The sequence below is a fragment of the Phymastichus coffea genome, unplaced genomic scaffold (genome assembly GCF_024137745.1).
Source record: "Phymastichus coffea isolate CEN01 unplaced genomic scaffold, Cenicafe_Pcof_1.1 PCOF00010, whole genome shotgun sequence".
Classification (NCBI taxonomy): domain Eukaryota; kingdom Metazoa; phylum Arthropoda; class Insecta; order Hymenoptera; family Eulophidae; genus Phymastichus; species Phymastichus coffea.
In genome coordinates, this window is record NW_026706821.1 from 1,115,352 (window position 1) to 1,139,235 (window position 23,884).

The window sequence follows — 23,884 nt, forward strand, 5'->3', positions numbered from 1 at the left end:
AAATAAATCAGAACGAGGATCACTGTTAACACTGCGGCCACTTTTGAACCGTCTATACTACTCATTTATATGTATTTTGCCCATACATTTAATTTTAAAGACCTTTTGCAACATTCCAATAGTTTTCGCACTACTTTTACCGAGATCAAAGCAAAATTGTATAAAAATTCGCTGTTCGGTTCGCCCTACCATTTTTAGCAGTAAATTAATTGAACTACGGCGTTTTATCAGTATGTTAGACTACTGACGAGAAAGTTAGGAGTTTCTGGTGACGTTTGTATTGTTTGACGATTGTATTCTCTAGAAGTTTTCTGACTCCGTCCGCGCGAAGATATGAACATAGTGTAACAATAACTGCCTGCGAGAGGCAGCATCTGCCGGACATGAGTTGAGAGCAGGCACTGTGCGGGAAGAGAGAGATAGATACAGAGAATAGAGAGTCTATGATAGCTGTTCGCGGAGTACAGACGTAACCCTTACAGAGCGCGATTATTCCTGGCGTTTGGTGCCGCAAGGTGTGTGTAAGGATATCGACTGAGAGGAGGGAATCCTGAGAGGTCGTGCGCAAATCATTCGTCAGACGCCTAACTCTATACAGGCAACTTCTCCAGCGAGACCAAGGAGGCTAGTCTAAGCGACGACACAGTTAAAAGCTGCTCTCGCTAGGTAAGCTGACTAGCTTCGCGTTAATAGTTTTGCGTGTTTAGATGAAGTCGCCGGCGATCTCACGTAAGATCTCAAAACGACAAAAGGCGATAGCGTGTGTAATGCAATTATAGCGAAACGGAGTGAGCATGGTTCGTACGTGGCAGCGGATAAGACGGCGGCGCCCGTATATTCCACGTGTAGTAAATCGCGATAGTGGCGCAGGCCCAAAAAATTATACACGAATGTTGAAACAATAAAGGACGCCTTAGTGATAAATAATTTCCATGTGATATAATCATTGACTGGCCCATTAGTAGAATCTCTTCCCTCATCCGTTCGTTCGTTGTGGCAAAACGACTTCTTGCTTTGGCGCCCGTTTTCAGCTAGCTGAGTTTCCCTAAATACTTCCGAGCGAGGCTGAGGCTGCCAAATAAAATAACGGTAGTAACCAACGAGGACGTCACCCGGGAAAAAGTGCATACGCCCGAGATAAGGCAGCAGTAAGAGGATTACCGCAGAGAAGGCGTTTGTGATTGTGTGAGCAATCTTTTAGAAAATTTCAGAGCGCCGCTAAATTGTGCGCCTTTGTGTAGCGCACCGGCAACGATCGTGCAGCTCGTGCTCATTTGCGCACATACGCAAGGCGAACCTGCATCCCGTGCCTAGCGTAGCCCCACCCTTAAAATGCATACCCTGTTATAGTATGTGGGATATTTTTCTAACACGTACATATTTTTCGTAAAGACTGAACGAAAACAGGATATTGAAAATCACTGGTACGAAAACTATAGAAGCATACATTGGTAATTACAATAAAGTAATTCATAGCTATACGGTTCAATATTCAATCACTGCAATGATATATCGCTGTTTGCAAAAGATAAATATTGTATTCGATATCGAAAGATATTCTTTCCAAAATTATCTTTTCGGTACAATCGGTTATCAAACTCGTCATGTATTGTCCTACTTCGTATCATAATTTATACAGTATCGTGTGTAAATTAAAGTATCCTAAAATATTGATACTTTTCTCAAGACGATTTCTAAGTACAAGCTGATTCAATCTACAGAACACCATCAACAGTTAAGTTTGATTCGATTTCAGTAAAATAAAATTATAAAAAATATCTCGCATAAAACAATGATCAGGTTACAGAATTATTGCCAGGTCAAAGAGGATATATTTATAAGACGAGAACTTTATATGCATCATATCAATCAAACATCATTCATGTTTAACCGAAAATGAAACCCGCATACCACGTTGCTTACGAAAGAGATGAAAATTCATCTACAAGATAAAGCATTAGGATGCATTAGGGATGATGGAATTGGTCGTAACATTAATAAATCTTAGAAGATGTATCCAACTACTTAAAATTCTAAGGAGGAAGTTATACGAAATGTACTGATGAACAAATGGAGAAATCCGATACACCAACATACAAGAGTTTACGTATTAGTTTATATAATAATAAAATATTTTATACGGGTCACGAATAACAATTTTATTGAAAACAATTATATTTAGTATTAGAGTTTAAGTATTGACAAAACATGCTGGCGACTATCCCTCATTGTTTTGGACATTGCGGTTAATTGCTGTATGAATAGTAAAAGTGATTTTCTGCACAAGATAACAAAATACATACAAAAATTATCATAACAGAACTAAATAATCCATTTCATACTGATATTTCAAAGTTTGTTTAATTTACCACGATGTTAAATTTATCCTAATATAAATAACGGTATGGCACTTTTTCCATCTTTACCGGCACCATCTTATTTTCTGAGACAAGTACGCAAATGCTACAATATCACTGTTCGCCTATTAGTTACATCATATAACTATATGATTTTACGTAAGTTGAAGTACGAGGGGGGGTCAATAAGTCTTTACAAAAAGAAGGAACAAAAAGGTTTGCGTATGTGATTTTTTTTATTTTTCAACATAATCTCCTTGAAGGTCGATACATTTTATTAAACGCATTACACAAACTCTAAATCTGATAAACACAACGACGTTCTTAACACCTATTACAAAAGCGAACAAATTAACTAAATAATCGCGCTTACTAATCTATACAAAACAACGCGCTTTGCCGGGCAGACGACCGCCTTGACGACAAACCGACTTAGGCTACTTATCTAAAAGACAAAGTCGCCCGGCGAGGAATCGCCTGGACGATTTCTCTTTGAGCGATTTATGACACCGACCGTAATTAGGGCAGGTAGCCATCGTATGCACGCCTTGCTACCTACCTACTTCAAATCACGCACTGTGCCATCGTCGAAGAGAGAGAGAGAAATTAATTTACAAAACTTGACCTTGATACTGCAACGGAAGCGTAACGCTTGCTCTCGTCACATATCAAGTAATGATTAATCTTTATAATGTTGAATGATTTTATGAATAAATTTTTTAAACATTTAAATAACAGCCTGCTAACGTTTTCAACTAATTTCAATAAAAGCCACGCTTTGTATGTTTGAGTTGTTATAGTATAAAAACAAAATAAGCTTGAGTGCAACATGATACCAATAGTAGCTTAACTCTTTCGGTAGCAATCATTGAAAATATATTTTTTGACAAAATAGGATGATGCAAATGCTATTACGTGTACGACATTTACGATTTGTCGTTAAGCAATTATTACAGTGTAAATTTGATTAAATCAATAAATTATTATGAAATAAAAATAGCGCAACGGTAATCGATTATACGAATCGATTCGTTCGCAATTTAGCAGCATTTGAGGAGCGCGAGCTAGTGATTTGGAAAGAATGGGGGCGCGCGCGGGAAGTATCAGTAGTACTGTTAGAAGCGGCAAGTGAAACGAATATGAGATTTTACCAGTGTAACGTTTGAGTCTATCTCGCGTTATCAAAACAATAGTTCGGACTCTTTGTATTGAATTCGCAATCGCGTCTCCGAGAAAAGCAAGAAGTTGACACGCGTGTAATCTAAATGATATATAAAAATCTTTCGAGTAGCAAACCACGAGGCTTTCTAACTCGATGAATTGTCTTGAAATGCAAATGAGAGTGATCGCATCTATCGGGGAAAGGCCCGACAGCGCCGTAACCACTACTCAACTTAATTTCTCAACAGCATATGTATTTTAGGTAGGAAGATATCTAAGGCTGCTTTTTTCTCATGAGAGAGATAGTCTCATGAGTTGAGCGCTTAGATATCTATAGGATAGGAGTTTAGCAGGCTAACCTCTGAATAAAAAATTTATCTCAGTAAATTACTGAGGATATATTTCTCTAACAGTGCTCGCGCTGCTAAGCAAGGTAGAATAGTGAGTTCTCTTGCCGCAGCGACGAGCGAATTTATACTTGCGAATTGGGCTCCTTTCTACGCTTGGTAGCCTCTACAACGCTATTTTCGAAATTGATACAAACATTGCACATGTTTTGTCGCAAAATGGCTCGATCGAAATTGCAATCTTATGATTTAAAAAATCAAATATGAAATGACGAATTTTTTAACATAAATCTCTTCTCGAGGAAAAATTGCCTTCTAAAGTTATAAGTTATAAAATTCAATGATTAAATTACGCCAATTTTACAATAAATTTATGGAAAATTTTCACATGAAAAAATCGCTTGTAATTAGAGGAACGTTATTCAAGTTAAAAATGATTAATGTAGCTATCTAATTTTGAATAATAATTAAAAAACGGATTTGCTAATTTCTTTTTTAACGATTTAAAAGTCAGCAAATTAGTTACAATTATAATCATTAATTGTACAGATACGTACGATCGATTCGTTATCTAACAGTGCAATTTTAATTGTTTAAAAAAATTATAAATTTTTTATTTATTGATAACTTAGTGAATGATTAGTTATCAACATGTCAAATTCTTGATTTTCTGTTTCAATGCATCGAGGTCGTAATCGCATACTCGAATTAACAATATAATTGTTTATTGCAAAATAACTAATACTAACTACTTGTAAATTAAATTTGACTAATAAATACCGACTTGAGACTCATAACAACACGAAATTAAGGATCAGCGCATCAAAATTGACTAAAAAAATACTTTAGTTTATTTGAAAAACTTTATAATTGTCGATTTTCTATTGTAAACAATAAATTTTCCCACGGTCGTGACGTCACGTCCCTTATATGGTAATGTTTTCGCAGAGTTGCCCTAACACATTTGCATATACGTGAGAAAAGCGCCTTCGCTCCATTACCGTTTTTCTTTGATTGTCTTGTGTATGACGGGTTGCTACTTTGCAGAGGGACTTAAGAGACAAATCAGACTGGACCGTCACACAAGATGTTTGTGTGGAAATCAAATAGAGACTTTGTGAGTACTTTGTGAACGAGTTGTGTGCCGTATTTTCGAGCAATATCGTATGGGCAGCAACAGGCAGCAACTGGCAGCAATACTGGTCGGCAGCAACCAGCGCGCAGCAGCAGCGGAAGTAGCTACCCCGTGTGAATTAGGAGCTCACAGTTATCCACCAATTCACTATCGGTTACGGCTGATCACCGTGACCGAAACTCACGATAGGTGCACCTACCATAACTGCGACTTTCACGATAAATAGTACCGCAAACTAGGTAGTGTATACGCTGAATAACTCTTTTATTACGCTGCGCCGAGCGTTAATTCGCATCGAATTTTGTATTCTCTCTCTCTCTCTCTCCCTCTCCCTCTCCCTCTCCCTCTCCCTCTCCCTCTCCCTCTCCCCGGCATTTTATGTAAACCTATACATGTGCGAAAGTCTTTCGGCCCGTATTAAAGACTATTACTAATCCGATCAAAAGGATTATTGTATTATTCGATGTATTATGTACTTTCAGTACCTTTGTCTGCAGTAAACTCGTTTCTCAGAAATATTTGAACTGATTTTGTCTAGAGCATTATGGGAGGTAAATAATAGCCTCTATATACTACACGAAAGACAAAATTAGAAGTTAGGTGACTTAAGGTGAATACAACTGAAGGAGCTACGAGTTGAAGGTTGTATCAATTGTAAAGACGGATTCACATATACTCATACATAATTAACAGAGTGGCGGTTAGCTCTGCACCGTGGAACATTGAACAACCATTTTCCCCGTATGCATGATTAATCCCCCCCCCTTGTTACAATAGCTGTTTATAAATTATGCAGGAAATATTCTAAAATATTTTACATTCATTGACCAATATTAAAATGCTTATAAATTACAGTAGTTATTAATGGATTTACATGGAAATGGATTATGTAAAACTTAATATTACGTCAAACTACACCAAATATAAAAAAAAAATTAAGGATCAAAGTTGGCAAAAGCACATTTTTTTTATTCCGCAAGCCTTGATATTAATCTTTAATGAAAATGTTTGAAATAAAAGTTCTAGAGAATTGAAAAAGTTACAATTTGAGCCAATGATTTTCGTTCATTGGTCATTGTAACAAGTACAAATAATCCTCGATACCAATTTTTTCATCAACAACATATCGATTATTTATCGCAAAAATAATGTAATTCTATAGTATCTGTTTTACTTCGTGATTATAATTTCTATAACTATGTTATAATTTCTATAAAATTTTTACTATAAAAATTAAAACTAGCCACATATGAGGTGTGTTCAAAAACTAAAGTGACTTTTAAAATTTCGAGAGCAACGTAGGATCAATTTTCGATTTATTTATTTTATGGTGTTGGTACATATGCCCCAAATATATGTTTAGAGTTTCATCTACATAGCATATTTCGTTTGTTGTTGCCCGTTACAAACATATTTAATGAACTCGTCGAATTTCTGCTATCAGAAAGATATTATCAGTGGCATTCGGTGAGTTTACTCTTAGTAAAAAAAATGTTTATAAATGGTACAAAATGGCAAAGAAGATGCCGGTAACAAACCATGTTCTGGATGCTCCAGCATGTCAACAACAGATGCAAGGTTGAAGTGGAGAAAATTGTTTTGGACGAACGCCGAATTACTATTAGAGCAGTTGCGGAGAATATTGACGTGTAGGTTGGCTCATGCCATGAAATATTTTCGGATGTTTTGGGCATGAGATGCGTATCAACAAAATTTCTTTCAAAACTGCTTAACTTTGACCTGAAGAATCATTACATGAGCATCGTTCACGAGCTGTTGAATTACGCCAATGATGATCAAAATTTACTTAAAAAAGGTCATAACTGGTAGAAATAAATTATGAGTGCATAGTTATGACATCGAAACCAAAACCTAATAATCTTAATGGAAAAGGTTTAGGACAGTCAAAGCTAAAAAAAGCACGCCAAGTTCGATCAAATGTCAAAGTTTTGCTTATAGTTTTTTTCGACTACCGCGACATAGTACATCAGGAATTCTTAAAACAAGGTCGTAACATCAATAAGGAGTATTACTTTGAAGTTATATGCTGTTTGCGAGAAGCAATACGACGAAAAAGTCCGGAATAATTTAAAAATAATTCATGGGTTTTGTATCGCAATATGTACCTGCCCATTCATTGTTGCTTGGCAAACAATTTTTGGCCAAAAACAACACCACACTCATACCTTATCCATTATATTCACCAAATTTGTCCTATTGCAATTTTTCCAGTACCTAAAACTGAAGAGACCTATAAAAGGAGAGAGATTTGCAACTATTGAGGAGATAATGATTGCATCACTGAAAGAACTCAAGGCTATACCAGAAAATGCTTATTAGAAGTTCCTTGAAGATTGAAAAAAAAACGCTGGCATAAGTGTATTATGTCTGAAAGGAATTATTTCAAAGGGCAATATAAATATTGTGCAACGATTACCGAAAATCGTAGACTCGCGCGAAGTTAGCGAGCGGCTAAACGAGAGTAGCCGCGCTCGGTTCGCGAGAGAGAGAGAGAGAGCGTAGGGGCAATGACCGGGAGGGGAGGGTCCGACCGGTAGTATGACTGTGCTACTCAGTCAGTTTGTGCGCCTAACCTCCGTTTTTCCGAGCCGTTCTAGCCTGTGTTTTCCTGGTGACATAGCGAACGTGAGTGAGGGTGCGTTAGCAGCAGCAATAGCGGCAGCAGCAGCAATAGCGGCAGCAGCAGCAATATCGGCGGCAGCCCTAGCAGCAACAGCAGCATTAGCAACAGCAGCAACAACTACAGCAGCAATAGTTGTTGAGGCGGTGCAGCAAGCAGCGGAGCAGCTTATTATCAACTTGTTGTTCGGATACGGTTGGCCACCGTATCCACATCGTCCTTGCGGTAGGTGCACCTTCCCTTCTCTTGTTAATTTTGGCGTGCGAATCCGCGCAGCGAGCGCGAAGAATTTGTTTATTGCGTGCGAGCAGGTAGTTCGCGGTAATCGCGGTTTTTTCTCTCTCTCTCAAATAGCGTGTCTTGTCATTCACGCGTGCGTGCGTAAGACTCTCGGCCAATTCCCCGTGTAATTTGCTTGATTTAATAAATCATCCCTTGGTTCTGTTTAAACGAGTTTCCGTTATTGTGTTCTTTCCTTTGTCCGGAGGTCGCGCCTATATTTGTTTACATTTCGTTCGAATTCGCCGGTAGTGTAGCACGGAGCTCGCTGAGATCGGTAGAGGCGAATCGGTAACAGCGTTTCCATCGGCGGCCGCACGAGCGCTACTAGCAAGGAGCGACAGCGCCGCCAAGTGGCGAGTTGGGGGAACCCAACTCGGAACAGTGAAGAGACTCTGCGCAGGCGCACTCCGAGGCAAGGTAGGTTCTGTGCTCTAAGCACATAGATAACAAGGCGTCGTTTAGTCACATTTAAAGGTACGTTTGCGTGATTTTAGACTAAATGGCAGCCTGTTACAATTGATGAATAAATAAATTTTTTTTAATAAAAATAAAATGTAACCTTACTTTTGGAACAAACTTCGTAGATATAGCAAATAATAATTCTCGAATAATTTATTGATCGATAATAAGTAAATTACTATCTATTGCTCTTGAAAAATCTAGGATTTTTCAAAAATATCGAGATTCGTTGATTTGTTATCGAGATACGCTTCAAATTTTTAGCACATCAGTTGTATAGGGAAGTCTCGAATCTATTTGTTAATAACAAAAAAATATTGCTTTTTGGAAGCTGAAAATAAGGTGTTCAAAATAAATTCGCCTAGTAATGTATGAAAATTGTTTTACGTCGAAAAGTTACAGCCATTTTGTAACACAAAACCTTTGGCCAAAAATAGTTACATCCACGTAGTTTAATCATCTTTAACATAACTAATACGAGTATCTCAGCAACTAATTAATATATTCAAAAATACAAGAAAGTGTTTTTGCTAATCATGAGAGCTTTCTTTTAATAGCAATACGATTGAAGAAAATGTTATTTTTACAATAAATATTCAATATGTTGTTAATGACCATTTTGAAGGATTATTGGTACTTATTGCAATAAACCATCAACGAAAATGATCATATGACGGCTCGAATTATAGCGTTGTTAATACTCTAAATCTTTTATTTGAAACTATTTTATCGATGACTAATAACATGGCTTGCAGAGACAAAAACGTATTTTTACCTACTTTGATCCACTATTTTGAAATTTCGTATAGCGCAACGTAATATTAACTTTTACAAATCCCATTTTCATGTAAATCCCTTATTAACTGCTGTAATTTAAAAACATTTTAATATCGGTCAATGATTACACAATATTTTAAAATATTTCCTGCATAATTTATAAAAAGCTATTTTTATTTCATAAAAGTTTATTAATTAATTATTATTAATTATTATTTAATCACATTTGCATAATAATAACTACATAATGACAAATTAAAAATGTCGTACACGTAATCGCATTTGCATCATCCCATTTTGTAAAAAATATATTTTCAATGATTGCTACCGAAAGAGTTAAGCTACTGTTGGTATCATGTTGCACTCTAACTTATTTTGTATTTATACTATAACAACTCAAACGTACAAAACGTGGTTTTTATTGAAATTAGTTCAAAACTTTAGCAGGCTGTTATTTAAATGTTTAAAAAATTTATTCATAAAATCATTCAACATTATAAAGATTAATCATTACTTGATATGTGACGAGAGCAAGCGTTACGCTTCCGTTGCAGTATCAAGGTCAAGATTTGTAAATTAATTTCTCTCTCTCTCTCTCTTCGACAATGGTACAGTGCGTGATTTGAAGTAGGTAGGTAGCAAGGCGTGCATACGACGGCTACCTGCCCTAATTACGGTCGGTGTCATAAATCGCTCAAAGAGAAATCGTCCAGGCGATTCCTCGCCGGGCGACTTTGTCTTTCAAATAAGTCGCCTAAGTCAGTTTGTCGTCAAGACGGTCATCTGCCAGGCGACGCGCGTTGTTTTGTATAGATTTGTAAGCGCGATTAGTTAACTTGTTCTCTTTGTAATAGGTGTTAAGAACGTCGTTGTGTTTATTAGATTAAGAGTTTGTGTAACGCGGCTTATTTTTATGCGGTTTATTAATGTGCGGTATTGCGAAGTTTGAGTGTAATTTAACTTTGATTCGATTTAATTAGATTTGTTAAAATGCGAATTTGTGTTTTCTGTTTATAATTCATTAACCTGTTTCATTTCTTTGCCTCTTCTCCCTTCCCGCCTCAATTACTATGAGCGAGTGTGCCTCACTTGCCCACCTTAAAAAAAATGGTTAACGAACGAGCTTTCGTTACAGATAATTTTTACAAAGTCCGACGAAAATCGTATGAGCCATTGAAAAGATTTTTTTTTTAAATTGCACTTTACTAATAAACTGATTAATTTTTTTCATAATTATTTAGTAATTACATTTGAAAAGCTGCAAGAGTGGTCAGCCACCGTGCGCCTTGGGCTGGTCTCTTCTAATTTTTCTGGGTTCTTTCTCGGTAAAGAAAGCCGGCGCTGACTTTCACAGGCCGAAGTTCGCCCTGGTTAGGGAGGTTGATACAAATAATCGGACACGTTAATTCAATTGTACTACATATGGCGATCTCATTTATTGACGTCTTTTCACAAATATCGCTACAAGATTTACTTCGCCGCGGTGAGCGCGCTCGCTCAACCTTTCCGCGACTAGCGTTCGCGGGATCACGCGAGCGAGATCGCTCAGCGTGCGCGATAAATTTAAAATACGCTAATGTCCGTAATCGAGCGAGAGCTGGCGCGAGAGAGTTTAACTGGCTTTGAACCCACCGGATGCCGACGATCCGTCGACAGAGAGGCGACGCCGGCGAAAGCGTAGTCCCGCAGGAAACGGCGCCCTGGCGACGATGGAAGCTGCTGCAGGAAGGGCCGCAGCACGGCCTTTGCCTTGTGGACGGCGAATGGTCGCTGCTTGTCCGAGCTCAGCTTTGAACACCTGGTTCTCCTGGCAAGTGGCAGTCACACTCCTGGCAGTAGTTCCTTTCCTGCCGAATTCTTGTCTTCACCAGTCTCTCCTTAGGCGGCCCTAATTACTCGAGAGCTCGCGCCTAACTGCCCTTCCTCTCTCTTAATTTCTCAGCCTCGCGCCACCGCGCTCTCACTTCTCTTGCCGTCAAAAATCAGTCAAAATCGCTCTCTCTCTCTCTCTCTCTCGCTCTTCTCGCTCTCACTCGCACTCACGGCGAAACCTCTCCGATCGTCGCACTTCACTCTCCAAATCCTGCAACGACACAAGTATGTAGTCGCTATATAGCATACACTTGGTCGCTGCGTTCACGCGAGGAGAGTGCCACACACAGGGCTAGCGAACATCGCTATAACCCTGTCACAAAGCTATAAGCTACACGCTGAATTTTTCCACAATATTCTATTTATTATTTATAAAACGGAAAGTCTCTGAAGTTGACCTCGTAAAAAATAGCTCAGAATTCCGTGTTTGTTTCCTTCTGATCGTTGCTTTAACTAAGCTAATTAAGCTAGACCGACCGCTGACAAAGCAATTGATGCGCCAAATGTTATTCAACGTTATTTTTTTTCTACATCATTGTGCGATTTTTTTGCAGAACTACACGCTCGGAAAGTAAGAGGCTTATTATTTTTTAACCGATAGTACTCCTATTCTCATGGAAGAAAATACAATTAACTACTATACTAAAAACAATTATATAATATGCAAAATTTCATATTCATGAAAATCTGATTTCAATTTAATTATGTGATATTTTTTTAAATCAATAAACATATTTCTATGTATTTATTTTATTCAAAACCTCGATGAATTTCATTATAATTTTTTATTTATTTGTTTATGTGTGAATATATAGATAAAGTACCTGCTGGAAGAATGTTGTGAGTGTAAACTACCAGAATTTTGTGATATTACTTGATTACGAGAAGAACTTATGCTGAAATTTGTTCCAGTCATAATACGTAAGTTATTTCCTTGTTCAAATGTGACCGGCAAGATTCCACTGTTGAAAGTATCTGTAAATATAGTGAATATATTAAGTAACATTACAGTAAATAATAATTCATAATAAAAACTATGTAATTTTCAATAATTTTTAACAAATAAATGCATAAATTAATACATACACACACGCACATAAAACATATCTTATTTTATTTAATCAAATATGATGTTACATATCACCTTTAATTTATATTGACTTCGTACTCTCGTGGTGTCTCACGTTATTGAGTAAGGATCCGTTTGAAATTGATTCAAGTAAATATATAGATATATATCAATGAAAATAAATATTAAAATTAATCATTGTTACGTTCTGTTTTCCTCTCTTCGGATGACGGAAGACTATCTTCCAACTGTTTCTTGGTCTTGTTGATCGAATGTACAGCGCGCTTGTAGCACCATTCACGGCTACGCACACCACACAGGTCGAGAGGGATTGGTGGAGAGTATAGGTTTTTAAATTAATTTCTCTAGAAACTATTCCAGAGAAAAAATTTGTTCATTTCTTTCGTGATAATCAAACTATTCGCTCGCGACTTGGAACGCGTCTCCTGTCTCCGTTGTCATGTCTCTATCAGCCTTTTTCGCTTATCGTTCTCAAAAAAGGGGAACCCTATCCCGAAAAGCTTCCGAGCACCCTCACTACCCAAATGTGAAAAGATAGAAAGAGTAAGTCGCTCATTGTCGCAAAAATGAATGTCACCGGCCAATCAAGTAATCACTCCGCTTTCCACGCTGTAAAATCAACCGCGCGGGCGAAAATCATGCGTTGACTCACACGGAGGCGATAAAGAGAAAGCCAGTTCAAAAATAATAGAGAGTGATCAAGTAAAAATGGAGAGATGAAGAGGGACGATGGACAGAAAGAAACGAGAGACTAGGAGAGAGGGAAAAACTTCTCTCTCTCAGCCTCGTGGCTCTTTACTCATAAAGTGTATATCGAGCGCTATAATGTAGGTTTGACAATTTTGCAGAAGGCAACCTCGTATCGCAGACACACGTATCTTTTCGCGATCGCGGAGAACAGCAAATCTGCCCAGTTAGATATTTTTGCGTGAGAAACATTATAATAAGCTTTTTCACACAAGCGATTGCTTAGTGAGACTTCAGCATCTAGTGTCCGCTCTAGCGTGAGACGTAACATTCATAATCTATAATTGTAATATGGAAATTAAAAATCTAAAAGTGTTCTATAAATCAAGCGTAAATTAGAATAGGAGACGAAATGCTTCCATACTTAATCACAAGAGAGAACCAACTCAGATAGAAGCCAAGTTTATTCAATTTCAAGCACTACCTTTGCAAGGCTAGAAAAGGATCTGTCTAGCCTGAGCAAAATCAAACCTATTTATACATAGATCTCGAGGATTCAACAATAATATTTTCAATGAAAAACTAAGTAGTGTAAAAAATAGGTAATTTAAATTTAATTTAAAAATTGTACTTAACAGTTATTAATCACCAAAGTTTGTTAATTTAATATCGCAAAACTCACAATACAATAATTGAAATTTTTACATAGAAAGATAACTTATTGGTTACGGAAGTAAATATAAATAAGAAATTCTTAAATTATTTAATGATATTTGAATTTTAATTAATTTTCGTTTTTGGACAAATTTTATGATGTAAATATAAAATAGGCTAATTAATAATTTATTAATTAATAATTTTGTCAGTATGTATAGAATTAACACTTTCAATTCATTTTATTTTATTTGTTTAAATGAATTATTAATTTTTTATTTGTCGATAACAATCGTAACTAAGTTGATATCAATGAAATGAAATCTTACTCATATTTCTAAGATTGTCATCTCGAGTTCAGAGTATTGGCTTTATTACAATAATGAATATTCGTAAAATTATAAATAAATGAAGTTTGCATATCAAAATTTAATAATATTTAAGAGTTTATAACATTTGAAGATATTATAATTGTAACCTATGCATCAAAATTACAACAAAAAATACTTTAGTTCATTGAAATTATTTTGGTTAACACGCTTTAATTGAACAATAAAAAGAGGCGTAACTATACCTGTTGCGTCTTGATAAGGCTTACACAGGCAAGATCAATATAAGGACACCGTAAATTCGTATATATTTATTGCTGACTGTAGAAAAGCTTTTAAAAAAGTATTCCTATGAAGTCGTGCGGCAAAGACAAGCGAAATTAGTTAATACTGCAAAAATCAACTGATTCGCGAGCACGTGTTAGACATAAAATAAATCTAACAATAATAGCACGAACGTCAGCAAGGGCGGAGTATACTACCTCCAGGTGCCAAATATCTAATTTTCCTAACTTGCATTGAGCTAAGGTGAGAAAATTAACGCTTCCGCGAGGCATTTTTTGTCAACGATAGTCAGTCTAGCTCGAGCATCACGACAAAGTAGTACAACTCTCTTTCAATAAATGTTAAATAAGATGCCGCTCAGTTTCAAATCTATCTTTTTGTCATTCTGTTTTCGAGAAATAAATATCTAATTACACAAGTGTAACTGGCAGTTCCATGTACGAGGGTCGTTTGAAAAGTCCGTGCAAAGTCAGAGAGATGGCGCTACTAGTGCATATCAAGGTTATTTTCAGTTAGTGGCATATCTTGGAAGAACACACACCAAGTTTCTGCCAGATCGGCCAATTACTTTGCGTTTTACATTCGTTTCAATCAAAAAAATTGAGTGGTTGTAAAAAAATGGACGAAAAAGAAATTCGTGTATTGATTAAACATTACTTTTTCAAAGGCAAAACGCCTCAGAAAATTAAACAGAAGCTTGATAAACATTATGGTGATTGTGCACCTTCGATTAGAATGGTTTATAAGTGGTTTCAAAATTTTCGGAGTGGCCATGTGAGCACAAAAGACGCTGAACGTTCTGGCCGCCCTGTTGAGGTTACCACTTTAGAAATCATTGATCAAATCCATGATATGGTGATGGCTGACAGAAGAGTGAAGGTGCGTGAAGTTGCCAGTACTGTAGGCATCTGGAGCGAACGGGTACATAATATATTGCACCGACACTTGGACATGAAAAAGCTATCCGCTAGATGGATGCCGCGATTACTCACGATTGATCAAAAACGAGATCGTGTGAAGTGTTGCAAGAATGGCTTGCAGCTGTTCCAGCAAAATTCCCAAGACGTTAAGCGTCGTTTCATCACTGTAGATGAAACATGGATACATCACTACACTCCTGAGACCAAAGAACAGTCTAAACAATGGATTACCAAGGGAGAATCTGCTCCGAAAATGGCGAAGACAATTCCTTCGGCCGGGAAGGTTATGGCGACTGTCTTTTGGGATTCGCAAAGAATGATCTTCATGGACTATCTGGAAAAGGGTAAAATCATTACAGGCGAATATTATTCATCGTTATTGGATCGTTTGAAAACCGAGTTACTAGAGAAACGTCGACGATTGGCCCACAAAAAAGTCCTCTTCCACCACGACAATGCGCCAGCTCACATCTCAGCAGTTGTGGCCGCAAAACTGATGGAATCCAACTCGTTTCACATCCCCCTATTCTCCAGACTTGGCTCCGTCGGACTACTATTTGTTCTCTAATATGAAAAAATGGCTGGCGGGGAAAAGATTTTATTCAAACGAAGAGGTGATTGCAGAAACTAATGCCTATTTTACAGACTTGGATAAATCCTATTATTTGGAAGGGATTAACAAACTAGAGCAGCGTTGGATGAAGTGTATAAGCCTAAAAGGAGACTATGTTGAAAAATACAAAAGATTTATTAAAAAAATCAAGCAGGTTTTACTTTTGTACGGACTTTTCAAACGACCCTCGTACGAGTTCTACATTCCTCATATTCTCATTTTATAATTGCCGTTTATTCCGCCAATCCCTCGACGAACTTATGCTAAGTATGATTAACTCAAAATAGCACATTCGTGCACACAATCGTTGCCGCATATAGGAGGAATCACATAATATCCACAACATTAAAAATAAGGAAGCTAAGACGCAGTCACTAATAAAAGGAATATCAGAGCCAGCCGAACAAAAAAGGGAAAAATAATAAATCCAACTAATGGACTTTATCGAATACATTGATAACTATAGGTAATGAAAGTTGATATCTCTTATTATCTGAGGTTACATTTTTGTTATTAATTTATTTGATTTACAGTATTTCAGCTAACTTTATTACTTCCACGATATTAAATATTATACTATTTCATACGCTCGAATCCCCATTATTCCATAAACCTTTGCTATTCGAGCAGATACACGAATTATTCCCTTATAAAATAACATAAAAACAAGATGTAACAATATCTATAAGTAGAGTAACGTGACGCTCCTTACATAGTCATGAAATCTGATTCTTGCTCTAACACAATCATATAATACCTAAGGGGCTGCCGTTCTCTATACTAATTAATAGGTATAGATTTGCTAGTTTAGCGAATTGCCATGATACAGTGAAAACCGAGAAAATGGTGCAAGAGCTCATAGATAGGACCGTTACACAATAGTTATTGGACATAATCGGTATAATACTTGGTATAGTTTTCAAAATGATCATACTAACTTTTGATTTTGAAATTCAAATTCTCCTTTTTTCCATCTCGATAGTCACATGTACAAATAAATACTTGTGTTTGCTCGTGAAGGCGAAAAAAGAATTAAAAAAATCTAATTTCGTAGTTAAGTAAATCTTAATTATTGCATTGACTCATTGAGCGATATCTCACCAAACATAGAGAGGTCAGTAGAAATCTGCCTTTAAAAGAGTATGTGTTAGCATCACATAGGGAATATTCTTGCTACCTAAGATCACCGACCGATTTTACATAGCGCACTCTTGACAAATCGGTTGGTATTGAAAACTTATATTTATATTATATCTAGTCATCTAGAGGAAAATCGCTGTGACGCTTTAATCGCCTCGAGAATTTTCAGTCTCGAGTATAACCTCGGTAATAGCCTTCAGAAACTTCGTTCTTGAATCTAGACTCGAGACTTTCTCGAATGTACCTTGAATTTCTCTTGATTACTATAGATATTCGATTGAATGCAAGATGAACTGTAAGGGAAGCTCGCATAGCAACATGTCAGCTCGTACGAACTATTAGATGAACTGTTGCTGGTATAGTAGTGTTGCTTGTATTTCAGCTAAAATGAAGCTATGGATTTAGCTGAAAAAATAATATCAGCAGTGCAACCAAAAGAGATTATAAGGAAGAAGACACATGATCAATATAAAAATTCTTTTTTAAAACAATAAAAATTCGTCAAGATAGCCAACAAAGTAAGAATTACCAGTAAATATCTTCGCACAGATATGTATTTATTGTTTTTATAAAATGTGTCTTATCTGTATTGGTATATAAAACGAGTTTTTATTTATTCCAATATTTTCAGGAGCAGTTATTCAACAAAATTGGACTTAATTTGTACAGCAACTTTCCGAAAAATCAAGTTTAGAATCGATAAAATAATCCGGTGACGGCGAGAATGATAGGTATCATTCTAACTAGTCGTATTACGCGCCGTTAAGATTTTCAAAAGATAAAGAAATTTATCGGAGATCATCCAGCAATTTAAGGCATTTGGTAGTAGAAGAGAAAAAAATAGTTGAACTGATGGATCATTCAAATAATTCCAAAACTTTGTCAGAGATGAATCAGGATTGATAAAATGATATAATTAATTCGAAATTTTTTAAATCAATCACACCAGAAGTTATGAAAATTACAATTAGCAGATTACTTGAGTACCAGGCTGATTTGGCGAAAATGTGTTCCAGTTTTCTTATCCAAATCAGGATTAGCACCCAAAAATCGCGTCAAGAGATAGACAATTAGATACCACCGCCAAAAACATCTGGCAGGAAGTTCAACGAAAATAACGGTATTTATTAATATATAACTGATACAAAATTTCTTATTCAATAATAACACAGGCCTACAAAAAAAAGATGTTTGTACTTTTAACCAGACATACTTTTTTTTTACGTATTTTTTGACGCTGAATTCAAATCTACAATAAAAAAAAGGCCTCTCTCCGCATATTTTGAGGTTCATGACAAAAAAAAACTCATTTTTTTGTCAAAATTAAAAAGAGTGAAAATTAAGTTATTTTGAATATAGAATTGAATTCTATAGGAAAAATACATTAAAACTATATCTTGAATATATTTTTCAACCCCTTCATACCCCTCATACATCTCATACCCCCCTCATATCCCCTCATACCCCTCATACCGAGTTGAAACTACTAAAAAACGAAAAAAGCCGAAATTCATGCTAAATTTGATTTGACATCAATTTAAATTAGATTCTGTTACTTCAAAACAATTAGTAAGCATTATAAATGCTATATTTGGGGTTTTTAAGGTTGCTGATCATAAATTTGACGTCAGATTTTTTAAAAGGCCGCTTCCAAGTATAACGTCACTTTCTTGTCATCCAGAATTATACGTATATTAGAAAAAACGTTATTGAAAAAGTGATCAGACTCTCTGTTATTTAGCTATTTGATCTTACGCTTTTCTCTTATTTCTTCTAATAGTGAAATGTACTTAATAAAACTAGCCTTCCAAATAGGCTTTCTTTTTCATCTATTACCACATGTTTAGCATAGTGTCAAAAAAACTGATGCGTCTACAGAGCTAAGCGTAATAGCATCGCTATCAATTCTTATAGACGTGTATAGTATAATTTGTAATTGGAGAGTGTGAAACATATGATTCGGCTACTTTTGCTTAAGAGATTTATTCCTCTCTTAAGTTAAGCACGAAATCATGAAGGATAGGATAAGGTGACGAGTAAGGACTGCTGCTGTTAAATAATTACTCAACATAGATGTTAGCTAGATTTTTATTCCAAGAGAGCACGTACCACTACTCGGTGAAGCCTCGGGCTCAGACTTCCTCGAGATCGATACGACGAACGTATTTATAGATTTTTATTTATTTTTATTTTCTTTAGATTATCCCCGCTATCTCGCCAGTATGCACAACATTGATTAGCTCATATTAGCCGTTTAGGTGAAATAGGATTTTTAGCCTAGATAAAATCATTGTATTGCGTAATAACGAGCTAAAGAATTTCTCGACTTTAATAATATATGTAATGTGTGTTAAACATTTTATCTGCTAATGGAGTTACTTTTGAAATGATTTAAAAGAAAATTAATTAATACATACTCGCACACGCAATAAAGCTATAGGAATAAAGATAAGAAAGCACAAGAGCGAGCGTATGCAATTCCTGTAGTAATTGATAAGCGTCAAATGCGGCAATAATTTCCGGTTATTATCAAACAATAACGATAACTAGGTAGCATCTATACAGAAGAATAATAAAATCAAGATACTAGCAATTATTATCAAATATTATTGAATAAGATGACAGCAAAAATGGACCAAACGCAGAAAGATATAGAGAATTGGGTATTAACTCTCAGAGATGAAGAAATCACTGAGTACGTAAACCAGTTGGAGCTTAGAACAAATGGAAGCAAGCTCGCTCAAGCTGAAAGGTTACAGAACTGGTTGTTAGGTAATTATTGAGCAAGCGTCTTCGAGCAGCAAGAAGAGCAGAGCTATGTTCAGAATTGATGACATCTATCTGCGTTGAACATACAGCGAATGAACAAGAAGATGAACACCCTTTGCAACAATTAATGCAAGATAGTGATATATCAATAGTACAAGAGACAGCAGTTAATATTTCACAAGTACTGAACCGTAGCGCAAGCAATAGGAATACTGGAAACATCACCATAACTGACAACGGCAACCAATTTCAATTACCACCCACATTTTCCGTGATAATGCAAGACCTGATCTTTTGCACATGAGAGCACCAAAGAAAGCTTGAGTTGTTAAAAACCGTAAAAACTTATCGAGTTTAACAAAGATTTTGGATATACTATACGGCAGTAACGAGTAGATTAAGAGATAATAGGAAAACATGACCGTCAGAATAGTTGTCCTAGATAATAGAGGAAACGAAGACACACAAGATGCCGATATGAGCCATGTAAATGATCTACAACAGCAAGGAAGCACTCACACAGGCGCAATGTTCCAAGACATGTTTACATGAGATTATAACGCGTACTTACCTTAAAACATGCCAGCAGTACCCGGCCAGAGGCCCACGGGTAGCTAACAGGACACAGCGTAGGACGCTCCATTTAGGAGGGGCTGGATAGCATCAACTTGTTACGTTTAATGCTGAAGTGGATAACCACATACCGGGCGCATATTCGAGTCAGATCAATCGATAAGCCCGAGGTCGACCAGGAGGGACGTCGGTCTCATTGTCAGAGGATGGAAACTCAAGTTTTCCGGAGAAGGTAACGCTAGCATGGATACCTTCCTGTTCAGGCTCGATAACATGAGGAGTGACGTAGGTCTTACGGAAGAGGAAATACTTTTGTCAGTGTCAGAACTGCTACCCGGACCATCGCTCACTTAGTACATGGTGATAAAAAAGGAGTTTGAAGCTGAGGCGCTACAGTAATGTAGATGAATAAATAAATATTTTTTTCATAAAACGAAAATTCTCGTTATTTTTTGAACACACCTCGTACATTAAGGTTGGAGGTGTGTTTTTTATCCAAATACACAAATATTTCAATATTGTTTTCGTAATAGCTGAAAATAATTCCCTCAGTAGCTGAGGAAGAACTAGATACAGAAAGTGAAGTAATCAATGACATCAATTCAGAAAATGATTCTAACGAAGGAGAATATTTTGAGAACCCACATTTTACTCCCTCAATCAAGGACTTCGAAGAAAGTTCCAAAATAAATCCGAATATCTCTATACCAGGAAATAGGCAAATTAATTATTTCTATTACTATTATGATTTCTTTAACTAAAAGAATTATACAAGGGACGAATAGTTATAAAATACAATGCAATGACACAGCATATAATGGTACTTTATCTTGGCAACCTCTTTCAAACAATGAATTTGAAAATATTCTTGGTCTTTCAATTTTAATGAGCCCCGTTCGCAAAGGCAATTTGGAAAGTTATTGGTCTATAGATTCTATGATTTACACTTCAATTTTTACTCATATAATGCCTTGAGATAGATATACTCAAATTTTACAATATTTGCAGTTCCATGATAACAGAGAAAATATGAGTGACTCTTTAGCAAAAATAAGGTCGATAAATGACCACCACCAAAAAAACCTTTAGGATGCTCTCATTCGAGAAAAAAATTTGTGTATAGATGAAACTTTATTATGGAAAGATAGGCTTCGGTTCATGCAATACATTTCTTTAAAGAGAAACCGTTTTGACATTAAACTTTTTTATGTTTGTAGATTGCGAAACTAATTTATATAAGGTTTGGTTATTTATGTTGATGCGGACACAGATCATGAAAAGCTTGGTTTAGGAATTACAGATGATATTGTCGATCATTTTCTATAACTTTATTTCCATAAGGATCATGTTATGACGATTTTTTATACAAGCGCGATACAGAAATATGTGATACTGTGAAACCTAGGAGAAAAGAACTTCCAAAGTTAGATAACAAACTAGCGCGAGGTGAGGTACAAGTTGATCATATTGTACACAGATGGCGATAAAATGGGGAAATAAACGTAGTGTTCACATGCTCACTAGTATACATGAACTTGAATTCGAAGCAACTAGAAAAAAGTAATATATAACAAAAAACAAATATTCTAAAACTAAAATGTGTTATTAAAACATCGGTGATGTAGACAATATCGATAGGCAATTATCAATAAGAGAATAGTATTCGGTATCGGAAGTATCGGAAACTTTTTTCCATCTCATCGATCTAAGCTTATCAAACGCTTATGCTTTATACCAAATGAAAAATGAACTTCAATGATTTCCATTATTTCAGAGTTATTATCTAGTAAGTTACCACAGTGATTTTGAGGATCTTCCATCTATGCTCTTGTTTTAGCGTTGAAGGATAGGTGGTTTCACTATAGGTGGACCATGTCCATTTGCTCAACTCATGCGTTAGTGCAATATGGGACTATAGAAAAAAGTATCAACTGTATATCGCTAAATGCTTCTGGTCCGTAGCGCGGGTGAATAAATAAGACTCTTGGATATGAGTATAGGTTGACTTATAACTGAACAATGTTTAACACAGATAACGTACGGAAACATACGTAACGTAACGTAGCGACTCGGTACTAGGGAACGTAAGGCTGGCTGAAGGCTCAGCTGTATACTGGTCGGTAGCTCGAACGAGAGTGAGTTTTTCTTAGTTGGCCGAAAAACATCAAGACTCGTCTGTTGGAAAATTGCAAAGGAAAGGGAAGAAAAATTCTCCCACGAAGTCCGATGGGAAGGGTAGCATGTGCTGGAATCATGTAGCGTGCATCTTGGAAGTGAGCGCGTGGTGGCATTGAAGTTTATTACGGTGGGCAGGTAAGAAAAGGCCGAACTCGTTGATAAGGTGCCTAACCATTTCAAGGGACCTTAATTTTAACGACTGCAGCGTGCTCTACTCAAAATACAAAAACACATGTCGAGCAGACGCAGTAAATGTAAGAATTCGAAGATGCGCGCTACAACTACTACGTGCTCTATCCAAAATACGAAAACATATATCGAACAGACGTAGTGAATATGAAACTTCCAAGATACACGCCACATGCTGTCCAATGACAACGCCTAAGAGTCCATTCCCCGATGTTAGTTCTCTTGCAGGGTAGTAGACATCCTTCTAGATATAAATTGTTATATCCCCTTTTCTGTTTTAAAACCATATCATAGTGCAGGCAATCTATGATTTGTACTAACTTAAAACAAATTCGACGAAATTTTCCGGAAACTATTTAGGACACCTCGTAATATAGAATAAAGTCATATGTACGTTAACGATTACCCGATTTTAATATTTATTTAAACAAAGCAAATAGATGGTAAAGTTTTTTCATTTTATCTCGATCGGATATTATCGCAGCAAAAAATATTAATGTAATTTTTAAGTATTGAAAATCCACGTCGAATGAGACGTCGTACACTGACATCGATAAACCCGTTTCGGCGGAAAACGCCACTCGCGATGTACCAGTTTTTCGCATTTCATAACTCATTCTATAGATGACAATAAAAATTGAAATAATAAATCTTTTTTATTTTTCCGTATAGTCTCTTTTTAGGCTTATGCACTTCACCCAACGATGCTCTAGTTTATTAATCCCTTCCAAATAATAGGATTTATCCAAGTCTGTAAAATAGGCATTCGTTTCTGCAATCACCTCCTCGTTTGAATAAAATCTTTTCCCCGCCAGCCATTTTTTCATATTAGGGAACAAATAGTAGTCCGACGAATCCAAGTCTGGAGAATAGGCGGGATGTGAAACGAGTTGGAACCCTATCTCCATCAGTTTTGCGGCCACAACTGCTGAGGCGTGAGCTGGCGCATTGTCGTGGTGAAAGAGGACTTTTTTGTGGGCCAATCGTAGACGTTTCCCAAGCAACTCGGTTTCCAAACGATCCAATAACGATGAATAATATTCGCCTGTAATGATTTTACTCTTTTCTAAATAATCGATGAAGATTATTCCTTGCGAATCCCAAAAGACAGTCGCCATAACCTTCATGACCGAAGGAATTGTCTTCGCCTTTTTCGGAGCAGATTCCCCCTTGGTAACCCATTGTTTAGACTATTCTTTGGTGTCAGGAGTGTAGTGATGTATCCATGTTTCATCTACAGTGATGAAACGACGCTTAAAGTCTTGCGGATATTGCTGAAACAGCTGCAAACCATTCTTGCAACACTTTACACGATCTCGTTTTTGGTCAATCGTGAGCAATCGCGGCACCCATCTAGCGGATAGCTTTTTCATGTCCAAATGTTGGTGCAAAATATTATGTACCCGTCGCTAGAGATGCCTACAGT

At 36.5% G+C, this 23,884-nt stretch overlaps 1 protein-coding gene across 1 annotated transcript in view; it reads right to left on the bottom strand.

The window, feature by feature from the left end:
• LOC131671547 (serine/threonine-protein kinase Pak) overlaps window positions 1–23,884 on the bottom strand; it is a 492,626-nt gene that overhangs the window by 233,250 nt on the left and 235,492 nt on the right. The window contains exon 5 of the mRNA XM_058948051.1: window positions 11,856–12,006. Coding sequence (XP_058804034.1) covers window positions 11,856–12,006 — 151 coding nt within the window. The remainder of the gene's footprint in view (window positions 1–11,855; window positions 12,007–23,884) is intronic.